This window comes from Triturus cristatus, chromosome 2_2 (assembly GCF_964204655.1).
Source record: "Triturus cristatus chromosome 2_2, aTriCri1.1, whole genome shotgun sequence".
Taxonomy (NCBI): Eukaryota; Metazoa; Chordata; class Amphibia; order Caudata; family Salamandridae; genus Triturus; species Triturus cristatus.
Window position 1 is genome coordinate 459,654,003 of NC_140582.1, and position 23,252 is coordinate 459,677,254.

General features: G+C 46.5%; 2 protein-coding genes across 2 annotated transcripts in view; one reads left to right on the forward strand and one right to left on the reverse strand.

Moving 5' to 3' along the window:
* Nucleotides 1-964: 964 nt before the first annotated feature.
* BBS12 (Bardet-Biedl syndrome 12) lies at nt 965-21,979 on the reverse strand. The gene is made up of 2 exons (XM_085641549.1): nt 21,634-21,979; nt 965-4,932 (listed from the first exon to the last, which is right to left on the reverse strand). The coding sequence occupies exons 1-2, from the start codon at nt 21,899-21,901 to the stop codon at nt 2,816-2,818; spliced, it is 2,385 nt and encodes a 794-aa protein (XP_085497675.1). The 5' UTR covers nt 21,902-21,979; the 3' UTR covers nt 965-2,815.
* Nucleotides 21,894-23,252, forward strand: part of LOC146862361 (uncharacterized) — a 57,515-nt gene continuing 56,156 nt past the window's right edge. The window contains exon 1 of the mRNA XM_085641550.1: nt 21,894-22,058. Within this exon, the coding sequence (XP_085497676.1) occupies nt 22,056-22,058 (3 nt within the window). The 5' untranslated portion in view covers nt 21,894-22,055. The remainder of the gene's footprint in view (nt 22,059-23,252) is intronic.

Here is a 23,252-nt window from a genome sequence, read left to right on the forward strand (position 1 = left end):
TGTTTTTTTATCTTACAGAACCTTGACAACATAAGTGTATTGGAATGATACAGGACTACTCAGTCTAGGTGGTGCCTGTGTGACGCGGTTGTTAGCTGGTACGAGTGGCCTTGGCTTTCACCGGGTAATTGGATAGTTTAGTGGATTCATAATGAAAGAAATAGCGATTTAATACCATGCAGTTTTTTCTGTGCTGGCTATCAATGTGTTGTTGATAAGAACCTTCCCTTGTGTTTACACAGTCACTGGTTGTTCGCCTCAAGGGTCCAGATAAGGTGGACGAAGTCCTCGTGCCCTGAAGAAATTGCCACTAGAGATAGGCAATGAAACATGTCGGCCCAACTTTAATTGGTCTGCTAACATGCAGTATGTTTTTAATTTGAATACACCCATGAGCTGTGAATAAAGAATCGTTGCGGTGGGTTTATCTCAATTTTAAATAAGCGAGGTTGAAGTGTGTGATGTTTTCACATATATTCATCAAGTTCACTATCTTTCTGGACACCTGTTTGTTTACATTTTTCCTTTTACAAGGTAGCAACCTATGATGATAAACGTGGGCATAACTGGTGATATTTAACCAGCAAGCTCGCTTTGGTGTTGCGCACGTGAGGTGCTACCTTGTTCTCTGCACTTTTTTCATTTTTTCACCTTGTAACACACGGTTTTAGGACTTACACCTGTGAGTTCATGGGGTATTTTAAAAATCTTGTTTGGGAACCCAGTGACTGGTGACCTTGGGTTTGGTTCTGGTTTTTAGCACACGGTCATTGTGAGGTGGGACTATTTTCCCATGTTTAAATAAGGGAGATTGGCGAAGAAGAAAGTGATCTCTCATTCCTGCTCACAAAGTAAAACTAAAGAAGTACCATGCGATAGATTGGGTCTCGTGTGTTGCATTACTCTAACTACACCTGCCTGCTAGGAAGCACCCGTACTGCTCTAATAAAATTATATATGAATGTTTATTTTTGAATACTGTTCTCAGCACAAGCATATGGTCACAACATTTAAGCCTTTCTTTTCCTTTTCCTTTTCTGGCAGGTGTTTGTAATAAAAGAAATGTATTGTTGCACTAGCTTGCCAAAGTTGGACACAACTCTTGCCCTACTTTGGAATAAAAACCCCTTGACTTTACGTCAGTCACTTCTATAGTTTCTCAGCTGCTATACTGTGTACTAATTTAAGTTCTTTCCTATAAGTACTACAATGAAATGTTAAATATTTTTACCTATGGATGCAGTTAAACTGTAACGTGATCTTTCCGGATTGTCTCAGGTATTTAGACATTCATACATATGACTGCTTTACAACTGATTTAAGGATTGTGTAGGGACTATCTTTTGTTTGCCCCACATTAAGAATATAAATATACACAGTAGTTCTTTATGTCCATTTTTGCTTTTTTTATGTTCTTTAGACTTGCACCCTAAATATTAATACTTTATAGATGCTCTGATTTGACCTAGCCAGAGCAAATCAGCAGGTTTTAGGAAAACGGCTGATTTGTTTACTGTAAATAATGTTATTAAAAGAAGCAGGAAACTATAGATAATGTACTAGTCATTTTATTCCAAAAACATGAATCACCATCAGCACAGTTTGTTCTACCTTTTCAAATTCATTACTGAAAATGAAATTTTACAATCACAACCAATTATCCCTGCCTTTAGAGTATTTTCAACCAAACAACATTGTGTGTTTTAATGTCCAAAACACCATCTTGCTACCTTCCCTGCAAGGAACAATGGTAGGGGTGGACTGTGTAATTATATACATGTGGCCAGAACTCTGGTCTGTATCTTAAGCAACACTGATGGAGCATGTAAGTAAATACTGCTTGGTAAATGGGCATTGTGCTCATATCCCTTAGCCAGAAATGCCCCTATTTGACATTTGCCTCTGTGGATCGTAACTAGACCTAGACATAAATTTCTGCTCCGCTCGTGGAGTTTGTGCAATTTTCTCCAGTCCGATTAGTGGTGTGGAGTTTTTTCCTTGCTTGCGCTTGCCAAAATTAACTAGGTGGGTTCAAGCAAAGAAAATCTTACTCCAGATCACCCCCTGGCAAGATTTTTTTATTGCAGGCGCTCAGATTGTAGCTACCGCACGCATTGAGAAACCTTTTGTTCACGTTGAGGAAGCAGCTGATCGTGTAGAATATCTATATGAGCGGCAGAAAGAAATGGCGCCCCTTCTTGCGCAGTGCGTGGTGTCGTTTGCGCAGATTTTACGGCACAGGACAAACACCCAGCGCTAAACAGAACTGTGAACAGCGCAACATAACACACTCCGCCACTTGTGAAAGTCCGCCTAGCGCAGCAGAGTTTTGTGGTTACTTTGCAGAGTTATGTATAGTGGCACTCTGTCCAGGACTAATGATTACATCAGAAAAGGAGGAAGGAGACTGTCAAAAATTGTTTTTGTCAGTTTGCTTTTTACTTTTTAACTTAAGTTATACGTGGAATTGTTATCTAAACTGTGTCCTAGTACTGTAGCCTGAACTACAATATTTTGCTCCTACCAGTGTGCTATAAAGTTATTATCGTTATTGTTACCCATATTTAGTAAATGGATGCTTTATTCATGTTTGACGTCTGCACTCTATATGACATAACAAATATTTTAAAAATGAAAAAATGAAAGGATAATAATCCCAAAATTGGGAGCTATATCCCTAAAGGGCCCAAATGTAAATATGATACGCAATTTCAACTTTTCAAAATACCGACTACATAGACAACAGCTTAAAAAGCATCATTTGAAAACAGTCTTACAATATCGGCATTCAATAAATACATCGGGCCTTCAAATATTATAGACGTTGACATTCATTTGAATGCAAGAACTGTGTTTGTGTAAAAGAACCTGTTAGAATTTCGTTATCTGTTTGAAGTACAAGTAGAACCAAATCCAGAGCTCTGCGCCAGGCTTCCTCCTTTGCTAATACATTATCATAAACCTGTTGACTACCCATGGGATTGCAGAGAAAATCCAAATCAGTAATACTGTTCTGCTCTTTAACAATCTCTGCATATATGTATGCTGATGGGGAGCTGCAGACCGCTAAATTATTAAGATGGCGTTGTATACAAGTCCTGCTTTCCATCGCAGATGCACATTTGGTGGTGTTGTACATGACAGAAGAAAGGTACTGGTACCAGCCTTCTGCCATAGCCCTGAGAACACATGGCTTATAACATAAAGACGATGTGGCCAACCAAGATGATGCATTGTGAAACTGTACAGTGGAGTGTTGGCCTTCCCTCTTTGAACACTGCTCTTCAAGCTTTCGGAGGTGACTTAGGCACAAAAGTTCTACAGCACCAGCACCCAAAAAAACATGTTGGTCAGCTATAGCATTTTGCAAACGATGAGCACAAGTCCAGAACTGATCTTCTATGGATTGCATTTTGGATATGATAGGGGTACTAAGTACAGCTGTTACCAGAGGAATATCATTGGTTTTAATACTGATGAGCATTCTGTGGCCCAATCCTACCGTTTTTAAGTTAACTGTTCTCAAGAAACTTACACAGGCACCAGCCCCCACACAACAGCTACTCATCTGGGTGAAATATGTCACAGGAACCGCTCCTGTGGCCTCACAAAACGCTTGTAGCACGTTTTGAGGCACATGACTGATAACTAAAATGTTACCAGAGGTGCAGTTCTGCATTAAATTTACAGACACAGTTCCTGTCACTAAAATTAAGTTTACATTTAATTGAGCAATTTGGTTGAATGCACGATCGGACCACAAATCTTCAGATCCATTTCCAAAAGTAGAACTGTACTCAGTCACTGTTTTTACACAAGAGGAAGAGTTAAATCCCAAATGACGATATGTTTCAGTCAGGTCACCTTCAACAACAAGAACCTTTAGAGGCGTATCCCGGAGATTAACAACCACAGAAGCCTGTTCCATCGACACTACAGTCACATAGCCAGAGTGGATACCACAGTGATCCTCAGACAATCCAGGTAAGCAGCATGACACAATTTTGGAAAAAGTGTATACTGAATCCGCTGAGAGGGCATCAATCACGTTCCCGGCTTTTTGACAAATGAGTTTGGCAGCATCCCGTACAAGTTTCATGCAATGTGTATGGCCGTGGCACAGACCCACTGTAAGTTGATCGAGGCCCATCCGATCACAAGAAATGTCTGTAAATTCATTAGTACCGTCTTGAAAATTGATAAACTTAGAGTCTACACAGAACTGCTCTTCTTTTGTTTGAAAGTGTCTACTGTGGGTTAACTTTAATCTTTGGCCAACAGTCTTCGTGGAGAAACATTTTTTAGGAATCTCACACAAGGGTTTGCCTTGTAATACTGTAGACACAGAGTAACCTTTACATTCTGAAGTGGGTGGGGGGCTTATAATTTTTTTTTTACAAGGATCACATGCGACAATCTGTAGGGAATTATCACTTTCTATCCCACTTGCCCTGGGAAAAGGCATCAAAGGTGTTTTTGAAGAATGACTGCTCGTATACATGCTTTTAGGTCCTGGTGGTTTCAAAATATCAGAAAGCGCAATTTGAAGAGATTTTACTTCTTTGATGCAAGAGGTAAGCCCTTCTGACATCACTGACACCACCACTGATACTGGAATTCCTTGGGAAAGGCATTCCAATGCAGCATTGCTCCAAGCACCAACCAGAAACACGAGGGTGCTCGTTCCAGTTCCATAGATCTTATTCTGTATCAAAACTGTTTCATTGAGAAGTTGTCCAAATGCACTTGTTAAATCCAAATTTTCCAGCAGCCGAAAGACGGAGGAAGTCAACGAACATTCCAGAGTGCTTTCATCAACAATGAACTTCTGTGATTTTACTGGACCTAGAAGGGTTCGCCCTGAACTTGCTAATGATGAAAGCTGCTGAAGTCCAATGTGGCGGCGTGTGTTCATGACCATCCCAACTTGACCTACAATTAATATAAAAAGGAAATGCATCATCATTCCATGAGCAATTATTGAACATTTTCTGCAACAAACAAATATGTACAGCAGACTTTACAAATACAAAATGAATACTTTACATATTAATATTTTTCGGTCAGCCATCTTCACACTGGAGGTGCTCTCATAATGAGATTACAGATAGGATGTTACACTGCTTGTTGTACTAGCTTATTTTCTTTAAGTCACTTCTGTCTTAGTAATGCAGACTCCTTAACTCTGGTGGACAGCAACTACCTTATTATATTTCCCTTCTGTCCTCCTGGCCACATCAAAAACTAGCCTATGGCACTGTACCATAATCAATGAGAAATAGCAAAAAGACACACCGATTATGCTTTTTATCATGCTTTGCTTCCATCAACAAATCAGACCGAAAGGAAAACAAAACTAAAGTCCAGAGAAATGCCAAAATGAAAAAAGATCAACTAAGTCAAGGTAGACCATATCCTTGTATTGATCAGTGCCAAAACAGGAAATAGTCATTCAAAGATATTTTCACCAAAGCCACATTCCACATTTTGCATGCTGGTTGATCTGGCAGCAAGATTGCAGAATTCAAGAATCTTGTACATAAATCTTTTCCGGCCTCCTACAGTCCATTCTGATGGTATTATACAGTATCACCCATCTCCAGATATGAATTAAACCTCAATATGTTAGACATCATACTTCTTGGCTCGCCAAATTTAGTATGGCTCTGCTGGAAGTGACCCACTATCAAATATTTTGGAGTGCACTTCTCCAAACAGGTAGACTCAATAGTGACTAATAAGTTTTATCCGCTGCATTAAGACATTTCTTGCTCCGAGGGGTACTTTCTGAGTGATACCTAATGATCCTATGGGTTAGACTTCTGGAAGCTAAATTCTAGATGCGTTTATTATAAGGAAGCACACATTAAATTTGATACACCCTCTGACATGGAGTCACTGATGCGATCATCTAGAAAGTGTAATATGATCAACTTGTTTATCCTCTTAAACTTGCCAGGCTGGAGTATTTTGAACTTAATGAAGACATTAAAATAATCTCCCTTCCCTTCCTCTTCGCCAACGATAACCAAAATGATATGTCTCTTCTGTCCAACCACCGTTTTTAGCTTTGCTCTTTCATGTTCCAAATTATCTTATAGATCTGTTCAAGTGTTGCCTAAATCTCCACACTGCCCTGGGGATTGCACAGAAAATCAAACCAACAATACTGTTCTGCTCTTTTATTTCTACACATAAGAACACTGTTAGCGAGCTGAAGACACATTTGGTGATGTTGCACAAGACAGAAACAGGCAGTGGTACCAGCCTTCAAACATGGACTTGAGAACATATGGCTTATAACAAAGAAATTGTAGCTTAAGAAGAGGACACATTGGGAAACTTTCCAGATGAAATTCAACATTCCCTCTTTTAAAACTGCTCTACACACTTTGGGAGGTGACTTCGGCACAAAGGGTCTACTGCGCCACAACCCAAAACACATTGGGTGCCATCTGATCATGGAGTCAATCCAATGCGTAAACTGATAGGCCATCCCATAGGTCATCCCTAGCTATCTGGCATCACCCTGAGCCATCATTCATTTATCCTCTTCCCCATGGCATTCTTCCCTTTCCCATTTTTGCTCTGTTGGTCTTCTCCCTCGTTCGTTTTGCTGTATTTTGGGGAAAATGTATTTAGAATGTGAAACAAACAATCATTTGAAAAGCCAATAGGTCTTGCCTTTGAAAGTCATGTGCTGCCCTTTTGTCTTTGCAATATTTGCGGCCAATGCTGAAAAGCATCTGCATAATGAAAAAATATTTTTTGCAGTTGCAAAAATGTACTTAAACAAGCACTGGCACCCAATAGGTCACGCCCGTGGGCGAGCTTCAGGCTATCGGGTGGGAGGTGCGGACGAGGGTGGGGAGGGAGAAACAGTGACGGAGAGGGAGAAACAGAGATGGGGGAAGGGACAGGAGGGCGGGGAGGAGAAACAGGGACGAGAGGGTGGGTGGAAGGGAATGATCATACAAAGATATTCAATATCACAGAAAGCACGTGTGCATTTTTCTGTAATTATTATACATTTGAAATAAACGATTGCTCTGAACTCAACCCCAACATCTCGTTTTTTTTTGCTCCAAAACTGCAGGTTGGCAGCATTAACATTACACAAAGCCACTGTTGTCTAGAACTTGGGGCGAACTGGAGGTGAATGAGGACTACAGTCCACATTATGCACTGGGCTCATAAATCGAAGTCCGGTTGAGGATTTCGTGCCCCTGATGAGAATCTTCTATAACACAGACTACAGCGTATGTCCAGATGAAATATTGTTATACACAGACTGTAATTTATGAGAATAAGGTTTGTTTAGACAGCTCTGCAAGACATTGAACAGCGAGGTAACAGTGTTTAAAAAGGTAAGCCATCAGTAGGGGCTGCGGGGAAAAATGCACCAAAATATGGTCCCCCTGGGAGAAATACAGACATGGGGAAGAAGAGTCTAGAAACTGGTCGGGATTGCAGATGTGGGAGGAGGCGGGCCTCCAAATGTTGGGTGACTTATACGAAGAGGGAGCGCTGGTCCCTTACCAAACGCTGCAAGAGCACTTCGACCTTCCGAGGGGAGACTACCTGATGCATGCGGCGGTGACAAGTGCGATGCAGGCGCATTGGGGAGCGGGGCTCATGGAACCCACTACATCCGCAGCCTGCCAGTACACCATGATGTCTGCTGGCACTTATAAGGCGGTGACTTGTCTGTACTCCAGAATGTTGCGTGAGACTCTGCGGCCGCTGGCGGCACTAAAGGCGAAATGGGAGCTGGAAGTGCAGACTGAGATCCCTGACGCCACGTGGGCGGGGCTAGTGCGGCGAGCTCGGAAAAGTACCAGAAACGCGCGCTTTCAGCTGATACATTTTTATATCCTCCACAGGGCCTACCTTACACCGAGTAACCTTGGGAAGTATTTCGGGGTGGCAGATGCGGCATGCCCTAGGTGTGGAACGGTGGGAGCGGAGCTGGGGCATATGCTGTGGGACTGCCCTCACCTGCAAGACTACTGGAGGGCGGTAGGCGAAACGCTGACCGAGGTGACGGACAGGGTCTTACAATACACCAAGGCGGTTTGTGTCCTACACTGGTTTCCTCACACACCCAAAAACAAGAATACAAGTAGATTTATCGACATGGGCCTCCTATTAGCTAAAAGGGATGTGACGAGACTCTGGAAGTCAAAAGCGGGCCCCACACACGGGAGGTGGGCCAAGGAGCTACAGAAATGGGCGGAGAGTGAAAGCACGCTTCGATACCAACTAGCGACTCGCAAGGCTGATGACAGGGCGCTGGAGGCGGCCACGGCATGGGAGGGATTGGTGCAGGCCCTGCGCAATAGTGTGATGGAGGAGGACGGGACGCCGTCCGAGCCCGAGGGGGTCCCCCGGAGCATTCCACCCACACAAACACAGTGAATAGTTATGTTCTTCTGAATTGTACCCCAGACTAAATGCGAGGACCGGGAACAGTCGCAGTCGCGGCGTGGGCACGGGCGGCGGGGAGGGAGGGAGGGGGACGGGGAATGGGATGGGGGAGGGGCAGTGTTGGGGCGGGGGATGGGGAGGAGGAAAACTCTAAAGCGGAACGTAGCCACCCTACCGTGTTAGCGGCAAAAGTAAAGTTCAAAATATAGTTCAGTATAATGATACCCTGAACATCGCTGCCCGGCCTCTGGGATGTGGGCTCATGAGCTGTGTACGGCTGTCTAAATGGCCACGGGACATATGGCATTGTTAAAAGCGATGCAGGCAAAGTAAGAATGTATGCTGCTGCTATTATTGTTCTGCAATAAAAACGATTTTACAAAAAAAAAAAAAAATGGGGAAGAAGAGTCTACAGTATGTGAGTCAGGGGAGTGGGCGAGAGTAGCGATTCAGGACAACGGGGGGTTGTATGGACTGCCCAGATGGTGTAGACCTACATGCGTGACAGCCTACCTGATTATGTCTAAATGCTAATGATGTACTGGCCTTGTGATACAGTATTCCTGCTTCTACATTTCGATCATTCGTAGTATGCACTCGTCTAGTAGTAACTGTAATTTCATGAGCTTGTTAAATAATAAGATTACAAAAATAAAGAAAGAAAGATAAGCCATCTACTGGAGCGTCATACGGCCCCTGCTGTGCTCAGACTTGCACTAGCTGGGATGCCTCTGCTTTTGTAAATAGACCTCACATGCATTAGTCATTAAGCTGCTTTTATCGGAGGTTGGTTTCTCTGGCCGGCTCCCTGCTCTAATGGCCCAGAGAGCCTCCCTTTGTCATTGCGCAGCAGTCACTCTGAGCTTTGGTTGTGCTCAGGGACAAGAGTCAGGCTGGGTCTCACAAACAAGGGTTTGTGTAATGAAGCGCTTTACATAAGCACCAGTTAAAATGCCTTGACGTCAAGTTTGCGCTAGACAAAACTGCAAAAAAGAAAATGAGAAAGGGTTAAATTAGTAGCGATAGAAAAGACAAGCGCAAATGTTATGACCACAAAACGATAAACAGGAACGGAGCGACTAAAAACATGAGTGCTTGTGTTACAGCCAGAACCCAAAAAAAAAAAAAAGTACACTGAAAGTAACCTAAATGGTCAGCAGTAAAAATACTCTTGTATTACCTTTATTGTTATACATTACAAGTATTTGCCAGTGATCGTACACAGATATTCGATATCACAGAAAGCACACACAGGCATTTTTCTCCTATTATTACACATTTTATATAAACGATTGCTCTGAACTCAACCCCAACATTACGTTTTTTTGCATTTAAAGTACTCCAAAATGGCATGTTGCAGAACCAACATTATACAAAGCTATTGTAGTCTAGAACTTGGGCCTAACTGAGGTGAATGAGGACTAGAGTTACCATTATGCATCAGGCTCGTAAATAAAGCTCCAGGAGAGAAACTTCATGCCTCTGAGGACAATCATCTATGCCACAGACTGCAGTGTATGTCCAGAAGATATATGGTTACACACAGGCTGTAATTAATAGGAATTAGGTTTGTCAAGCTAGCTCTGTAAGACATTAAACAGTGAGGCAACTGTGTTTAAAAAAATAAGCTGTCTGCAGGAGCGTCATACAGCCCCCACGACACTCAGGTTGGCTCTAGCTGGGCTGTCTCCGCCTCACGAAACGGACACTGTATGCATTAGTTATTAAGCAGCTTTTATCGGAGGTCTGCTCCTCTGGTGGTCTGGCTCGTGTTACGACCACAAAACGATAAACAGGAACGGAGCAACTAAAAACACAAGCAGTTGTGTTACAGCCAGAAACAAACAAAAAATAATAGAGCGCTGAAAGTAACATAAATGGCCAGAAGTGAATTGAGACATGAAACATGGCCAGTGTCCATGGGAGGGAACAACACACTAAACGAAGGGACAGATGCCAGCGATTCACCACTGAAAAGCAAGGAACTTTGAAAGGCTCACGAAGGAACAAGTGAAAAGTGATGGGCGTGCTGAAAGCCCAACAAGTAGATTCAGCATGTCTCGAAGAGACAGCACATGCGCTGCTTGATATAGCAAGGATTGGAAATGCAAACGGTCTGGCATTTGTTTGAGTTAGAGCTTTCGTCGTTGTAAGTGGAAATGTCTTTTACCTATGTGTTATTGAGTGTGTATATGTGGTGTTTAGTGGAATTATGCGGGTTGGATTGTAACATGGTGTGCTGTGGAATTATGTGGATAGTAATTATGTGGTATTGAATGCACTGGAAGTATGTTGAGTGGGATTGTGTGCTATGGAGTGTAAATATGTGGAATGATATTTTGTGCTATGGAGTGGTATGAAGTGGAGCTTTATAATGTGGTGTGGTGTTGAGATTTGTGGAATTGTGTGGGGTAGATTGGATGTATGTGGTGTGTTGTGTAATAGTGTTATTGACTTGAATTGTGTGGTTTGGAGTCGAATTATAAGGTGTGGATTGGAAATGTGTGGCGTGGAAATGTGTGGACAGGTTTGTGGTGGCGAAAAAAAACAAATCAGTAGAACCTAAGATCCAGATGTGTGTTTTTAAAAATACTAACATGTGAATCAGTGTGTTTCTTCTGTGAAAACAGATCTTAAGGCAATTACACACAATACACATAGTATACATTTACTGTAAAACTTGTGATGCCGATATCCTCCAGATTGAAAACCCAGCTTGGGAAATTAGCCTAATTTATTATTTAAAACGCTGGTGAGGCTCCTAATTGCATTTATTATTAGATTTGACAACCAGACTCAGCGAGATTTCGCCCCTTTTGAATTTTTTACTAAAAAGATAGTTTTTGTGTCCGTGAGGTATTATGGAGATCGCCATGGCAACAGTCCTATTTGTCCAAGAGATCTGTTCACAACGAGAGAGACAGCGGCGTCATAAATGGGGTTTAGCAGCTAAGTGGTTAAATATGTATTTTAAAAAACTGAACGATAATACATATTTTGCACATGTACTGAAAACTATTCCATTGGAAATGCTAGGAATTCCACAATTTATATTCCAGTAGCATAACATCTGTAGCTGCTTTACTTTTGTTTGAATGCCCGCACACAGAAAGTTAGCTTTCAAGTTCTACATTACGAGGACTCTACTTTATCGTGATAAGATGACAGGGATTGTAGCCCCGCCCTTTAGATCCAATTTGAAACCTGTTTGGTTTCAATAACAGATCTGCCCATTTCCTTACAATGATTGGTTCATAAGGTTTTGCTACCTACCTCCTGTTCTTATTGCCCGGCATAGCAACACAGAAAGGAACATTTTGCTAAGCGAACCCTTATATATTCCTTTCAGCAGATTTTTGAAAAGACAAGAAAAGGGGTGTGACTGAGTTATGGTGCACTGTTATGAAACTGTATAATCAATTCCGTGTCTATGGCGTTTGCTACTGGGGCTCGTGTCTGTAGTATGCCACCGGGCACACCCGTGTTCCTTCCAACCACATCTAGTTTCACTCCTGCACTTTGCACGACTGAGGCAGGCCTAGGGCTTTCTTGTGCAACCATCATCACCGCCACTTTCTGCTCCCATCACCAGTGGAAACTGCGTCACACAGAATGGTAAAATGTCTGGGATTGGGGAGCGTAGGGTGACCTTTTCAAGACCGGGCTTGAGTCGTTGGTGTACTGTAATTCATATTGTAGTGTCTCCCTCTCCGTGCAGCCAAGGCCAGCGTATACAAGTAGGCAAGATGCAACACTTTCCCTCAGAGTAGAGGTGCTAAACAATTAGAACGGGTCTGAATCGCTCAGATCCAGGCGTTTCTGTGTGCTAGTGATAATTGGCAGGGAACACCTGCAGGTCTACACATCTCCCCTGGCCCTCCTTGTTGTGCTGACAAGACATCCTTGCCACCAACATCACCAAAGATGATCTGCCATTTACAATGAAACACACATGAGAAATTATTTATGAAAAATAAATTCTTGCCTGTTGGTAAATTGACCGCTTGCAGCTGGACTCTTGCTGGTGACATCACACAAAGTGATAGGGGAACAACCCCGGAAAATGTGATGAGGGGTACCGTCATCTCTCAGGTAGCACAGATATTAGAAGGGTTACCCCCTGAAGCTGCAGGTGTCCTGATTGGGAAAGCAGAGTGACTTTCCCGAGAGTTTATCTATTTCTTAGACTAAGCCATCGCACAGATCCTGAAAGGCATGGCTTTGAGAGGCGAGGGGTCCCCTCCAAAAGAAGGAACCTGCTTTTCCCCACTTTTTCGTTGAGCCCCTGGCTCTTGCAAGATTTGTTTGGCCGTTGCTAAAAGGTCAATTCCAAGTGAGCCCGTTTTATTCACAGCACGTCACAGACAGACTTCCCTTGCCCACAGGATGCTGTACAACACGGGCAGAGGTGCGTGCTTAAGCAACCCAGAGCTCCTGTCCAGAATGTGCCGAATACTTTTAAAAAAGCAGCGTGTTTCCACGGCCCATATAACTCCAGGGTCAAAGCGCCTGCTGCTGTGGTATTACATGTCGATTACAGCAGAAACCCTGGTTTTACAGTCCATGGGCTGTAACTGGTATATTTCTATCTTCGAGAGAACGTACTTCGCTTCTACATAGACCACGTGCAAAAATGACAGCGTTCCGCCTCGGGGAGCGGTGCGAGAGTTAGCGGACACATGGAGCTTTTCCTGCGTCTGGGCGCCTTCTGAGCTAAAACCCACGAGTCACACTTTATGCTGACAAACAAGCTGCTTTTATCTTTTTATGACACTGCACACTGTTCTCGAACTGCCCGAATTAAGTCGTCAGACACCTCCCCTGCCAGGCTGCCTAGCAGACCCGTTTCCCACATCACTGTACATAGCGAAAAGTGGCACCTGCTTCGCGGTACTGCAGGCGTCACATACAGAAACCTACAATATGGGGTCTACTCACTCCAGAGAAACACGGGGCGGCGGGTGGTGGTCGTGGACTAAACAAGCAGAACCATGTAGGATTGGTGGTAGCGGCAAACCGCTTGGCTCTCTAATAGCTTTTATAGCGCTAGCCCCGGCCTGCGGGAAGCCTGTGCGAGTCCTGCGGCCCCACCCCTACGCGACAGAGCCTGGGCTCTGAAACGGGTGGCCGTGAGCTGCCTCTGCCACCCCCTGTCCTTGACTATCTGCCAAGTTTCTCTGAGTTATTTTGTTTTTCCACCAGCCTCAGGAGATGCTACTGTAGCTGCTGCCCCTGTGAGCAGGCCCGGACTGGCCGTAGCGGGCACCGGGCAATTCCCCGGTGCGCCGCACGGGTGGGGGGCCGGTTTTGGGCCCCTGGGGGCCGTTTTTGTTACAGGGCCGTTTTTGCAGCATAGCTGCAAAATCGGCCCTGTAACAAAATCGACCGAAAACCGGCCCTGGCAAAGAACTCGGCGGCACCCCCAAGCCCTGGGGGCCGGCCGAGCACTTTGCCAGGGCCGGTTTTGATTCCCAGTCCGGCCCTGCCTGTGAGCAGCGGACGAGCTGCTGTCTCCACTTATCACCGAGACACCACAGAATCCCCATCTTAAAAGTGTCTGGTGCTAATCTCTAATAGACTGGTGTTACCACCTCAGTACAGAAAGCATTTGCAATAATTATACACTTTACACAACAGAGATGTATTCATAATGCATTTTAAAGACAGGACTTCGAAGCACCGTGCAGGAATTCAAGACGCGATACCATTATTAAGAAAAGGGTTGTTTACTCACATAAATCCTGATGGAAAGGGCGTCAGGGTGCCAAGAGAGTGCAAGGGTGCAAGTGCTTGGTATGCAGTTGGGCCGCTTGGTGAACTCTTCCGAAGCCGGGGCGTGCACCGGAGGACTGGAAACCAGCATGGCTAAGTGGGGAAGTAATCACGCGTCCGCCTCCCTCTCAGCAAAAAGAAATGTGAACATTGGAAATCAAGTTCCTAACATATATGCGGAATTCATTATTCCCGCCGGGTCTGGGGATAATGCCTCCAGCCACGTTGAACAGGATGGCGACCGGATGAAGGTGTAAGCTGCAGGCGAGGCAAAAGTATAAAACAACAAACACACCACTTAAGGAAAACGAGAGAGAAAAAACCTGTAGAACACATTGCGCACAATCTTCGCTAAATCAAAACAACTAGATAAGGATGGGCGCGTTTTGTATGCAAAGTCTAAGGAGATGCAGGAAACTAAAAAGAAAACCGTGCGCACCAACCAAACATAGGCAAAAGTGAAATCTTTATAACAAGAGGCACAGGCAGACTTCTGGCGCGCATGCGTACGATGTATAGCATCGCGCGCATGAGAGAGTCTAGGTCGGGCAAAAAATAGTGCGAAAGCAGCCAGCCAATCAGTGGGGGAAAAAAGCATTTACAAATGCAATAGGACTCGTATTTACGCGACCCTATTGTATTGTAAATAAAACTGCAGTCGTCCAAGAAGGCAGGAACGGGAGTGGGTGGGGGTGTAGTGGTGGGCAGAGAATTGACGGTCTGCGGGAGGGAACGGGGGGAGGCAGGGGAGCAAAACAGTTTTAAAAGTAAAGGGCCGATAGCTATGGAAGGAGAAAAATGACGACTTGGCCGTCAGGAGACGGGATTAAGTTGAGGAAAACCAATCAGATTGCAGCATTTAGGAATTCGGCCAATCAAAAAGATAGGCGGGCAGTGGGCGGAGCTTCCCACACTAGACTGTATACACCATCTCTCGACGAGACAGCGCATGCTCTGCCTAGGCGAGACCTAAAAAGGCAAAATGACCAGGTCAAGAGCGATGATGTAGGCGCATACAAGCATCACGACACATGCGTGTGTTGCCTCATGAAACTGCGTAAGCCTTTTCTTTTCTGCCTTTAGTTGTGTTGTGCTACAATGCCCATCTAGGGGGTAAAATTAGAGATAAAACGGTGCAGAAGTGCACTAAAAAGAGAGGAGCGTCCCATTGCTAACTGCAGGCATGTCGCCCTGCAAAAATTAAATTAAAAAAAAGATAGAGTTACTCACCACCTGGGGAGACGGAGGTGAGCAATTCAACGTTGTCTGGCGACGAGGAACAATAGTGCAGCCTGGAGGGTGCTGAACACACAAAGCCAAGCACGGAAGGGTAGGGAGACTGGACTAGCAGGTCACACATGGACCATGAAAATTGACGGGCATGCTTAAATGTGCCAACACAACTGAAGTGAGGAGACGTGCATATAATTGTAGATTCCTTTATTAACTGAGGAGCATCAATCAGGTACAACGTTCCTCTCCAATTCCAGCAACGATTCTGGTCAACCACGCAGTGGAACCAGAACCCCATACAAACCCAAACATTCTGTGCACACACGAGGATGCAAGGCAACTAGTTACTAAGCAACACAACAACAACAAGCATGAAAAAACACTATTTGCGTGTTTTGGGATGTTAGAGCCAGATCTATTTGCTTTGCCGATCCTGGTTAAAACTGCAAACAAGCTGATTTGCAGGCTGACCCACAAGGTGTATTTTTCTCGTGTGTTGTACTTGTTCATTCACAAATTGAAAAAAAAAAAAATCAAAAAACCAAACATCTTGCTTTCTCCATTGGCATCTCAAGTGACAATTCTTGGCAAAGTAGCCAGTCGCTAAAGTCCCTGTACCAGTTGGCTTAGTGTTGTACGTTCTAGTGTTTTGCGGCCATAGAGACGAGTGTCTCGTTCCCTCTGTGTCACGCGACGCCCCGTCCAATCGGGACGGGCGGCTCCGTGACGCGGAGGGGGGCTGAGACACTCGACGGAGAGCGCTGGCGGCGAGCTGACATCGCCGCTCCTCGTGGGCCCTTAAACAGGACATATATGTTGTAATTTAATTGAATAAACCTACACGCTGTTACTACTACCACCCAGCGTCCTCCCTGTTATTCCTGGCACAACAAATGGCGACGAGGGTTCTGGAAGCTGGGCCCACGAGTGTCTCTCCATGCCCTGCTGTCCTTGCCGATTGAAGCAGAGTCCTCCCACGTGGGCGTCTGCTGCTGAAGTCCTTCCCTGCTGCATCTAGTACCTGCTTTGCTGCCTGCCTCGCCTGCCTCCTTGCCTCGTGCTTCTGCCTGTTGCTGCTGTCTCCGGCCCTGAGTGCCAGGTACTTTCTGTTGCTGTGGGGTCTCGCCTGGCGTTGTCTGCGCCTTGCTTGATCCCCATCCCTCGTGCTCACGTTCTGTCGAGGCTTGGGGTCCTGCCGCTGCGTGGGGGCGCCTGCCGTCCGCGCCACGTGTGCCGGGCGTGCTCAAAATGGCGCACGGAGGCAACATCTGTGTCCCGCCTCTCTTCTTGGAGGTTCCCAGCAAGCCATGCATGAAGTGGAAGAGCTGGTTGAGGGCTTTCGAGAACTATATTGTTTCCATTGATGGCACGGGGTACTCGGCAGAGCGGAAGAAGGCGCTGCTGTTCGGACTGCTGGGGAAGGCTGGGCAAGAGGTCTTCGACAGTTTGCCTGTGTTCATGAATCCGCCTGGTGTTACCACTCAGCTTAACGCGTTCCAGGAGGCGGTGAGGAGGTTGGAGCTGCAGTATGCTGAAGAGACTAACATCATGGTGGGGCGCCACAAGTTCGCGCTTAGGAAGCAGGAAGAGGGGGAGTCTATAGAGGAATACATTGCCTGCTTGCGCGTTCTGGCCCAAGACTGTGAATTTGCGGGCATGACAGACACTTACATGAGAGACCAGGTGGTGTTCTACTGCCACTCCAAGAAAGTGCAGGAACGATTACTGACATGCCGCGATCCTACGCTTCAGGAGGTGGTGGCCATTGCGAAGGCCATCGAGAGATCCCTGGTGTCCGCAGAGGAACTTGCCAAGACTAGCCACGCTGCCAATGTGTTTTATGTGCAGGACAGGAGCAAATCCGCCCAGAAGCCTCCTGACAGAGGGGCGAATGATAAGGGGGTGGGTAGGAAGCCGCTCGCTTGCTTCAGGTGCGGAGCGCTAGATCACTTGGCGGACAGTAAGGCTTGCCCTGCGCTTGGCAGGAAATGTACTAAGTGCAAGAGGGTGGGCCACTTTGCTGCTGTATGCAAGACCAGGAAGCCAGCTAGCAGTGTGAAAGTGAGTTCTGTGAGCGAAGGTGATCTCGAGGCGCTTGGGGATATAGTGCTCTCTATTGATGCTGAGGATGGGCGAGTGAAGGGGCCCATAGGCTCCGTAATGATCGGCTCTGTTGAGCTTCCGTTCACTGCTGATTCAGGTTCCCCTATTACCCTGATTTCCGACACTACGTTTGATGCGATGTAGCACGATGTGCAATTGCGTGTGACGGATGTAAACCCGAAAGCGTTTGGGGAGCAGGATATAGTGATGAAAGGGTACTTTCCCGATACCCTCACTTTCAAAGGGAGGGCCATCAATATCAAGATTTACGTGGCCGAGAAAGGGAGAAGCCTTGTGGGGTGGAAGGATCTGGCGAAGTTGGGAGTGATGCTAATCCCGGGGGCAGCGGATCCCATAGTCCTCAGAGCTGACTGGGTCAATTCTATTCAGGCGGACGATGAACCGGGTGGGTTGTCCGGAGTCCTTGCAAAATTCAGTTCGGTCTTCGCAAATGAGGTAGGATGTGTGAAAGGCTTCGTGCACGACATACAGCTGAAGGAGGGGGCGATGCCAATCAAGCACAAGGTCAGGACTGTGCCCCTATCTGTCAGGGCGGAACTCAAGTCTGTGCTGGACAAGTTGGAGAATGAAGGGGTGATTGAAGGTGCCGGTGCTTCGGAATGGGAGTCCGCGATTGTCGTTTCGAAGAAGAAAAGATCTGGAGACATCCGTCTATGCGTGGACCTGCGTTCCCTCAATAACAACATCCTGGTCAATTGTCACCCGCTGCCCAACATTCAGGACATTTTGGCGTCGACGTCCGGGTCCCGACTCTTCACCCTGATTGATCTGAAGTCCGCGTACCACCAGGTCTGCCTCACCGAAGGCTCTAAGAAGCTGACCACGTTTGTCACTCCGTTTGGGGCATACAGGTATGTCCGGCTGCCTTTCGGACTCGCCTCGGCTTCGGGGGTGTTTCAAAAGTTGATGGATCTGTTGTTCTGTGACATGGAGGGGGTTGAAGCGTTCCAGGACGATATCTTGATTCACACTAAGGACGAAGCGGAGCTCCTGGTGGTGTTGGGCAAGGTGTTGGAGGTTTTGCGTGAGAAGGGGATGACAGTCTCCAAGGACAAATGCAAATTTATGGAGTCGAAGATCGAATACTTGGGGCATGTTTTGACCCCGGATGGGATTGCTCCCAAAGAAGACCTGGTGAAGGCGATCAGAGAAGCTCCGTGCCCTGGCGACAAGGACGCACTGCGGTCTTTCCTGGGGCTCAGTGAGTACTATTCGAAGTTCCTGCAGGGGTACGCGACCACGGTGGAGCCACTGAGGGCCTTGCTGAGGAAGAATGTCAAGTACGCGTGGGCAGCGGAGCAGGACGCGGCGTTCAAGGCCGTCAAGAGGGGTATCGCAGAGGCTCCGGTGCTGCAGCCTTACAACAAGGACTTGCGGAATGTGGTCACGGTCGATGCAAGTGCAAAGGGCATTGGGGCGGTTTTCTGCCAGTTCCACGGGCAGAAGGAGAATACCATCGCCTTCATATCCCGCTCTTTAAGCGATGCCGAGAAGCACTACAGCACCATTGAGCGCGAGACGCTCGCCTGTGTCTGGGCGGTGGAGAAACTGAAGAACTACTTGTGGGGCAAGGTGTTCGAAATCGTCACGGATCACAAACCCCTGATCTACATGATGGCCGGCGAGGGCCGTGGTAATGGGAAGGCCAGTTTGCGGCTGCTGCGTCTACTGTCCAAGCTGCAGGAATACCACTTCACGATCCGGCACATCAAGGGTGGCCTCAACTGCAGAGCGGATTTCTTGTCCCGCTTGCCCGTGACATGGGACGATGGTGGGTCCCTTGACGATACGGAGTGTGTGGTGGCTCTGGTGGATGCCACGACGATGTGCGAAGGTTCCATATCTGAAGAGGAGTGGCTCGCTTCTCAGGAGAAGGACGTGGTTCTCCGCACCGTGATGGGCCACATGACATCCTATTGGCCTCCCGTTCAGAATCTACACGGTTCCCTCTGGAGCTTCCAGCAGGTGAGTGCGGAACTCACCCTCGAGAATGGCTTCTTGAAACGGCATGAGCTGTTCGTCCCTCCGGAAGGTCTCAGGGGCAAACTGATAAGGATTGCCCACAAAGGTCACCCTGGCGGCACCGCGACCAAGAATCTATTGAAAATGTACTACTGGTGGCCGGGGATGACCAGCGACGTCTGCGACTTCATAGACAGGTGCGAGCAGTGTCTGAAGGCGGACAAGCATTGGAAGACCAGCAGAGGGGAGCTGCAGAGGGTGGAGATTCCGGCTGGCCCATGGAGCAAGGTCGCCATCGACTTCGCGGGTCCGTTCTCGCTGCTGCCGGAGGACTGCAGATTTCTCATCGTGATCACAGACTATTACTTCAAGTGGATACAGTACAAGTTCGTCCGAGAGGTTACCACGGACCGGGTGATTCAAGTTCTACGAAAAATCTTCGCTCAAGAAGGGCAACCGAAGGTCATGTATCTGATAACGGCACCCAGCTGGTATCCAAGAAGATGATGGATTTTCTCACCCACTCGGGGATCAAGCAGGAGAAGACCCCATTGTACAGCCCGAAGAGCAATGGGCAGGTGGAGAGAATGAACAGGTTCCTCAAGGAGGGAATTCAGCTAGCCCTTGCGTCCAATTTGGATGTAAAGATGTTTCTCGCGGACAAGGTGCACACTTACCATAACACTCCAAATGCCGTTACAGGCCACACACCTTTCTATTTGATGAGGGGGAGACGGTGCACCAGTGAGCTTACCCCCAAATACAACGAGTGGTATGATGTACGAGAAGACACGGAGGGTGTACAAGAGAAGACGCTGAGAGTCAGGGAGCGAATCATGGCTAAGCAAGAGTGTGCAAAAAGGTACGCTGATACCGTGAATAGAGCCAAAGCAAAGGATGTGGAACAGGGAGATTGGGTGCTAGTAAAGAAGCCGCATAAGGTGATGAAGGGGGAGTCAGTCTTTCAAACTCCTGTACGTGTGCGGGAGGTTAGGAAAGGGGCAGTGTGTTTGGAAAGTGGAGGATGGAGAAGCAAAGATGACATCGTCAAGCTCAAAGCAGGCCAGGAAAACATCATTATGAATGGAGGCCGTGCGAGTGGGCCCAGGAATGACGATAGTGTACCTGAGTGGCAAGAGTACGAGGTTGTGAGCAGGAGTGAACGGGCGGATAATGGTTGGTTGCACACCCCGCTTGTTGATAGAGCTAGCAAAGGAGAATCAGCATGTCATGAGGAGGTGCGAGTTGAGACAAGTGGTGCCGGTAAGCGTGGTGGAACGAAGTCTGTGCGAGAGTGCGAAGGCAACCAGGGTGTCCAGGAGGGTACCAGATATAGTAGCACGCCATGCGCCGAGGGGCAACCTCGGTTTGTGACTCCTAGGAGGCCTACCAGATTTGTTAGGGCGCCCAAGCGCTTTGAAGACTTTGTCATGACATGAATAATGTTTTGCTGTTTATATTGTTGAAGGGGAGATGTTGTACGTTCTAGTGTTTCGCGGCCATAGAGACGAGTGTCTCGTTCCCTCTGTGTCACGTGACGCCCCGTCCAATCGGGACGGGCGGCTCCGTGACGCGGAGGGGGGCTGAGACACTCGACGGAGAGCGCTGGCGGCGAGCTGACATCGCCGCTCCTCGAGGGCCCTTAAACAGGACATATATGTTGTAATTTAATTGAATAAACCTACACGCTGTTACTACTACCACCCAGCGTCCTCCCTGTTATTCCTGGCACAACACTTAGTTTGATAATAAGCAGATGGCAGAGCTTTGTGGGGATCGAGGTCTACAAAAAAAATAATAATAATCAGCGGATGATTTCACTGTTTCACTCACACCCACGATTCACTGGACTTGGACTACAAACACTTCCAAAACAACGCACATGAGAGACGTTGAGTAAGCGCGTAGATACCTTCGAGTTTAGTTCGAGCTATGTAGAACAGCAAAATATTAAAAGGTCGCTAATGGCTCTTGCATATGTACATACAAATCGTGAGGTCATAAGAAGGCGCCACAACGTAAAACATCCAGTAGCACAATAATGATGCAGTTTTGACTTCGAATCGAAATGATGCTCTGAGAACACATCTTGGAACAGGGCAGCTATGTACAGACCTAGTGTGTTCTGTTCTTCTGTATTTCCTCCGCCTCGCTTGCCCGCCACAGTGTAGATGCTAGTTCTTTCAACCAAATAGGAACAACGCGCATGCCCACACCAGCGCGCGCCAGCTTGAGCGGGAGCGTTGCTAGGAGACCTAGAACAAGCAACAAACATGGCGTCCTGGCAGCGGTGTAAACCGCCGGTCTTCCTGGCTCCCTGATGAGCACGGCTTTTGGTTGGCTGGCAGAAAGGATGTAGGTGGGGCCAGTGACACCTGCGCATGCGGTGATAGGGCGGTTGGCGACAGTTTATTAACAACAGTAGAGGCCGAAGAGATCTTTAAGTTTCTATCTCGACTCTTGAATCCAAGCAATCAAAGATCCACTGCATCCAAACAGGAGCGTCATAAACTTCCGCACAGTGACTGGATCCCACGATGGTAAGAGCGTAAGACCGCCTTTGTGTGTCTGCCTGTTTGCCTTGCTTGCGGAGGACTGAGGGCAGTGGGGTTTTGAGCGTTCACTCTAATCCCTTTGGACCTGGTTAAAGCACATCCTGACATTTTCGAGTGAAAACCTTTTTTTGTCCACCTCCGCAGAAGTGTACTACAGCACTGTCTCTACTCCAAAGGAGCCCCTTCTTTTATTACTGCTACACACAACTCCCCATCTCAAAGCGACAGAACCCAGAACAACAGCAACAACCTCACAGGATAGTACGGCACAGGACACCACATTAAAGGAACAGAAAAGCATCCATCCAATGTGAAAGGACAGACTAAAGGATCACAACACCTCTCATGCCCCCCAAGTGGCAACCAAAATATTGACAATTCTTTCTGAAGAAAGAACATAATAACTATATACAGAATCCAAATTTACCTCACTATTTACAGTCATAATCCTAAAAATGTTTTAATGATTCTTAGAACTCTCCCCGGCCTGCTAGCCACGCTTTTGTTTTTATTAGCTTAGGGATATCATTTTTATGGGTGAGAATAGAACTACTGATTAAAATATGGAAACACTACGGACTGGATTATATGAACGAGTCCACACACGAAGCAAACGAGACTGTGACTTGGCCTCTATGAATTGGGAGGGAGAGATGAGAGGGATCAACGTAGACGCAGGGTGGGAAGAGGAAAATGTGATTGTAAAACATACGGGAAAATGTGTATGTGCCGGAACGTACTGAGAACAAGAAAAAAATACGGGAAAATGTGTATGTGCCGGGAACGTACTGAGAGCAAGAAAAAACAAAAGTCTGTGACATGTGCAACTGTTATGTTGTTGTTAAGAGAAAATCAATTAAAATAAATATATATATATATATATATTGGGATTTGGGTCTGCCGATGTCAGCTGCTGACTATCCACAACCAGCCTCTTTCAGCCATTCAATTGACACATTGCCAATAAATTATTCTCTCACCTAATTGCTTGTATTGAATTGCATAAAAGACACCTATACAGCTACAGCCCTCAGTGTATCCTCCACCTATCCTACCCTCTGTGTTACTCATTATAATGTTATAACGTTGCATGTGTTAGCACATTATTTTCAGACTATTGGCTTTGCCAATGCTTGTTTTTAACAACAGCGTAATGAACGAGAATATCACCCTCAATCA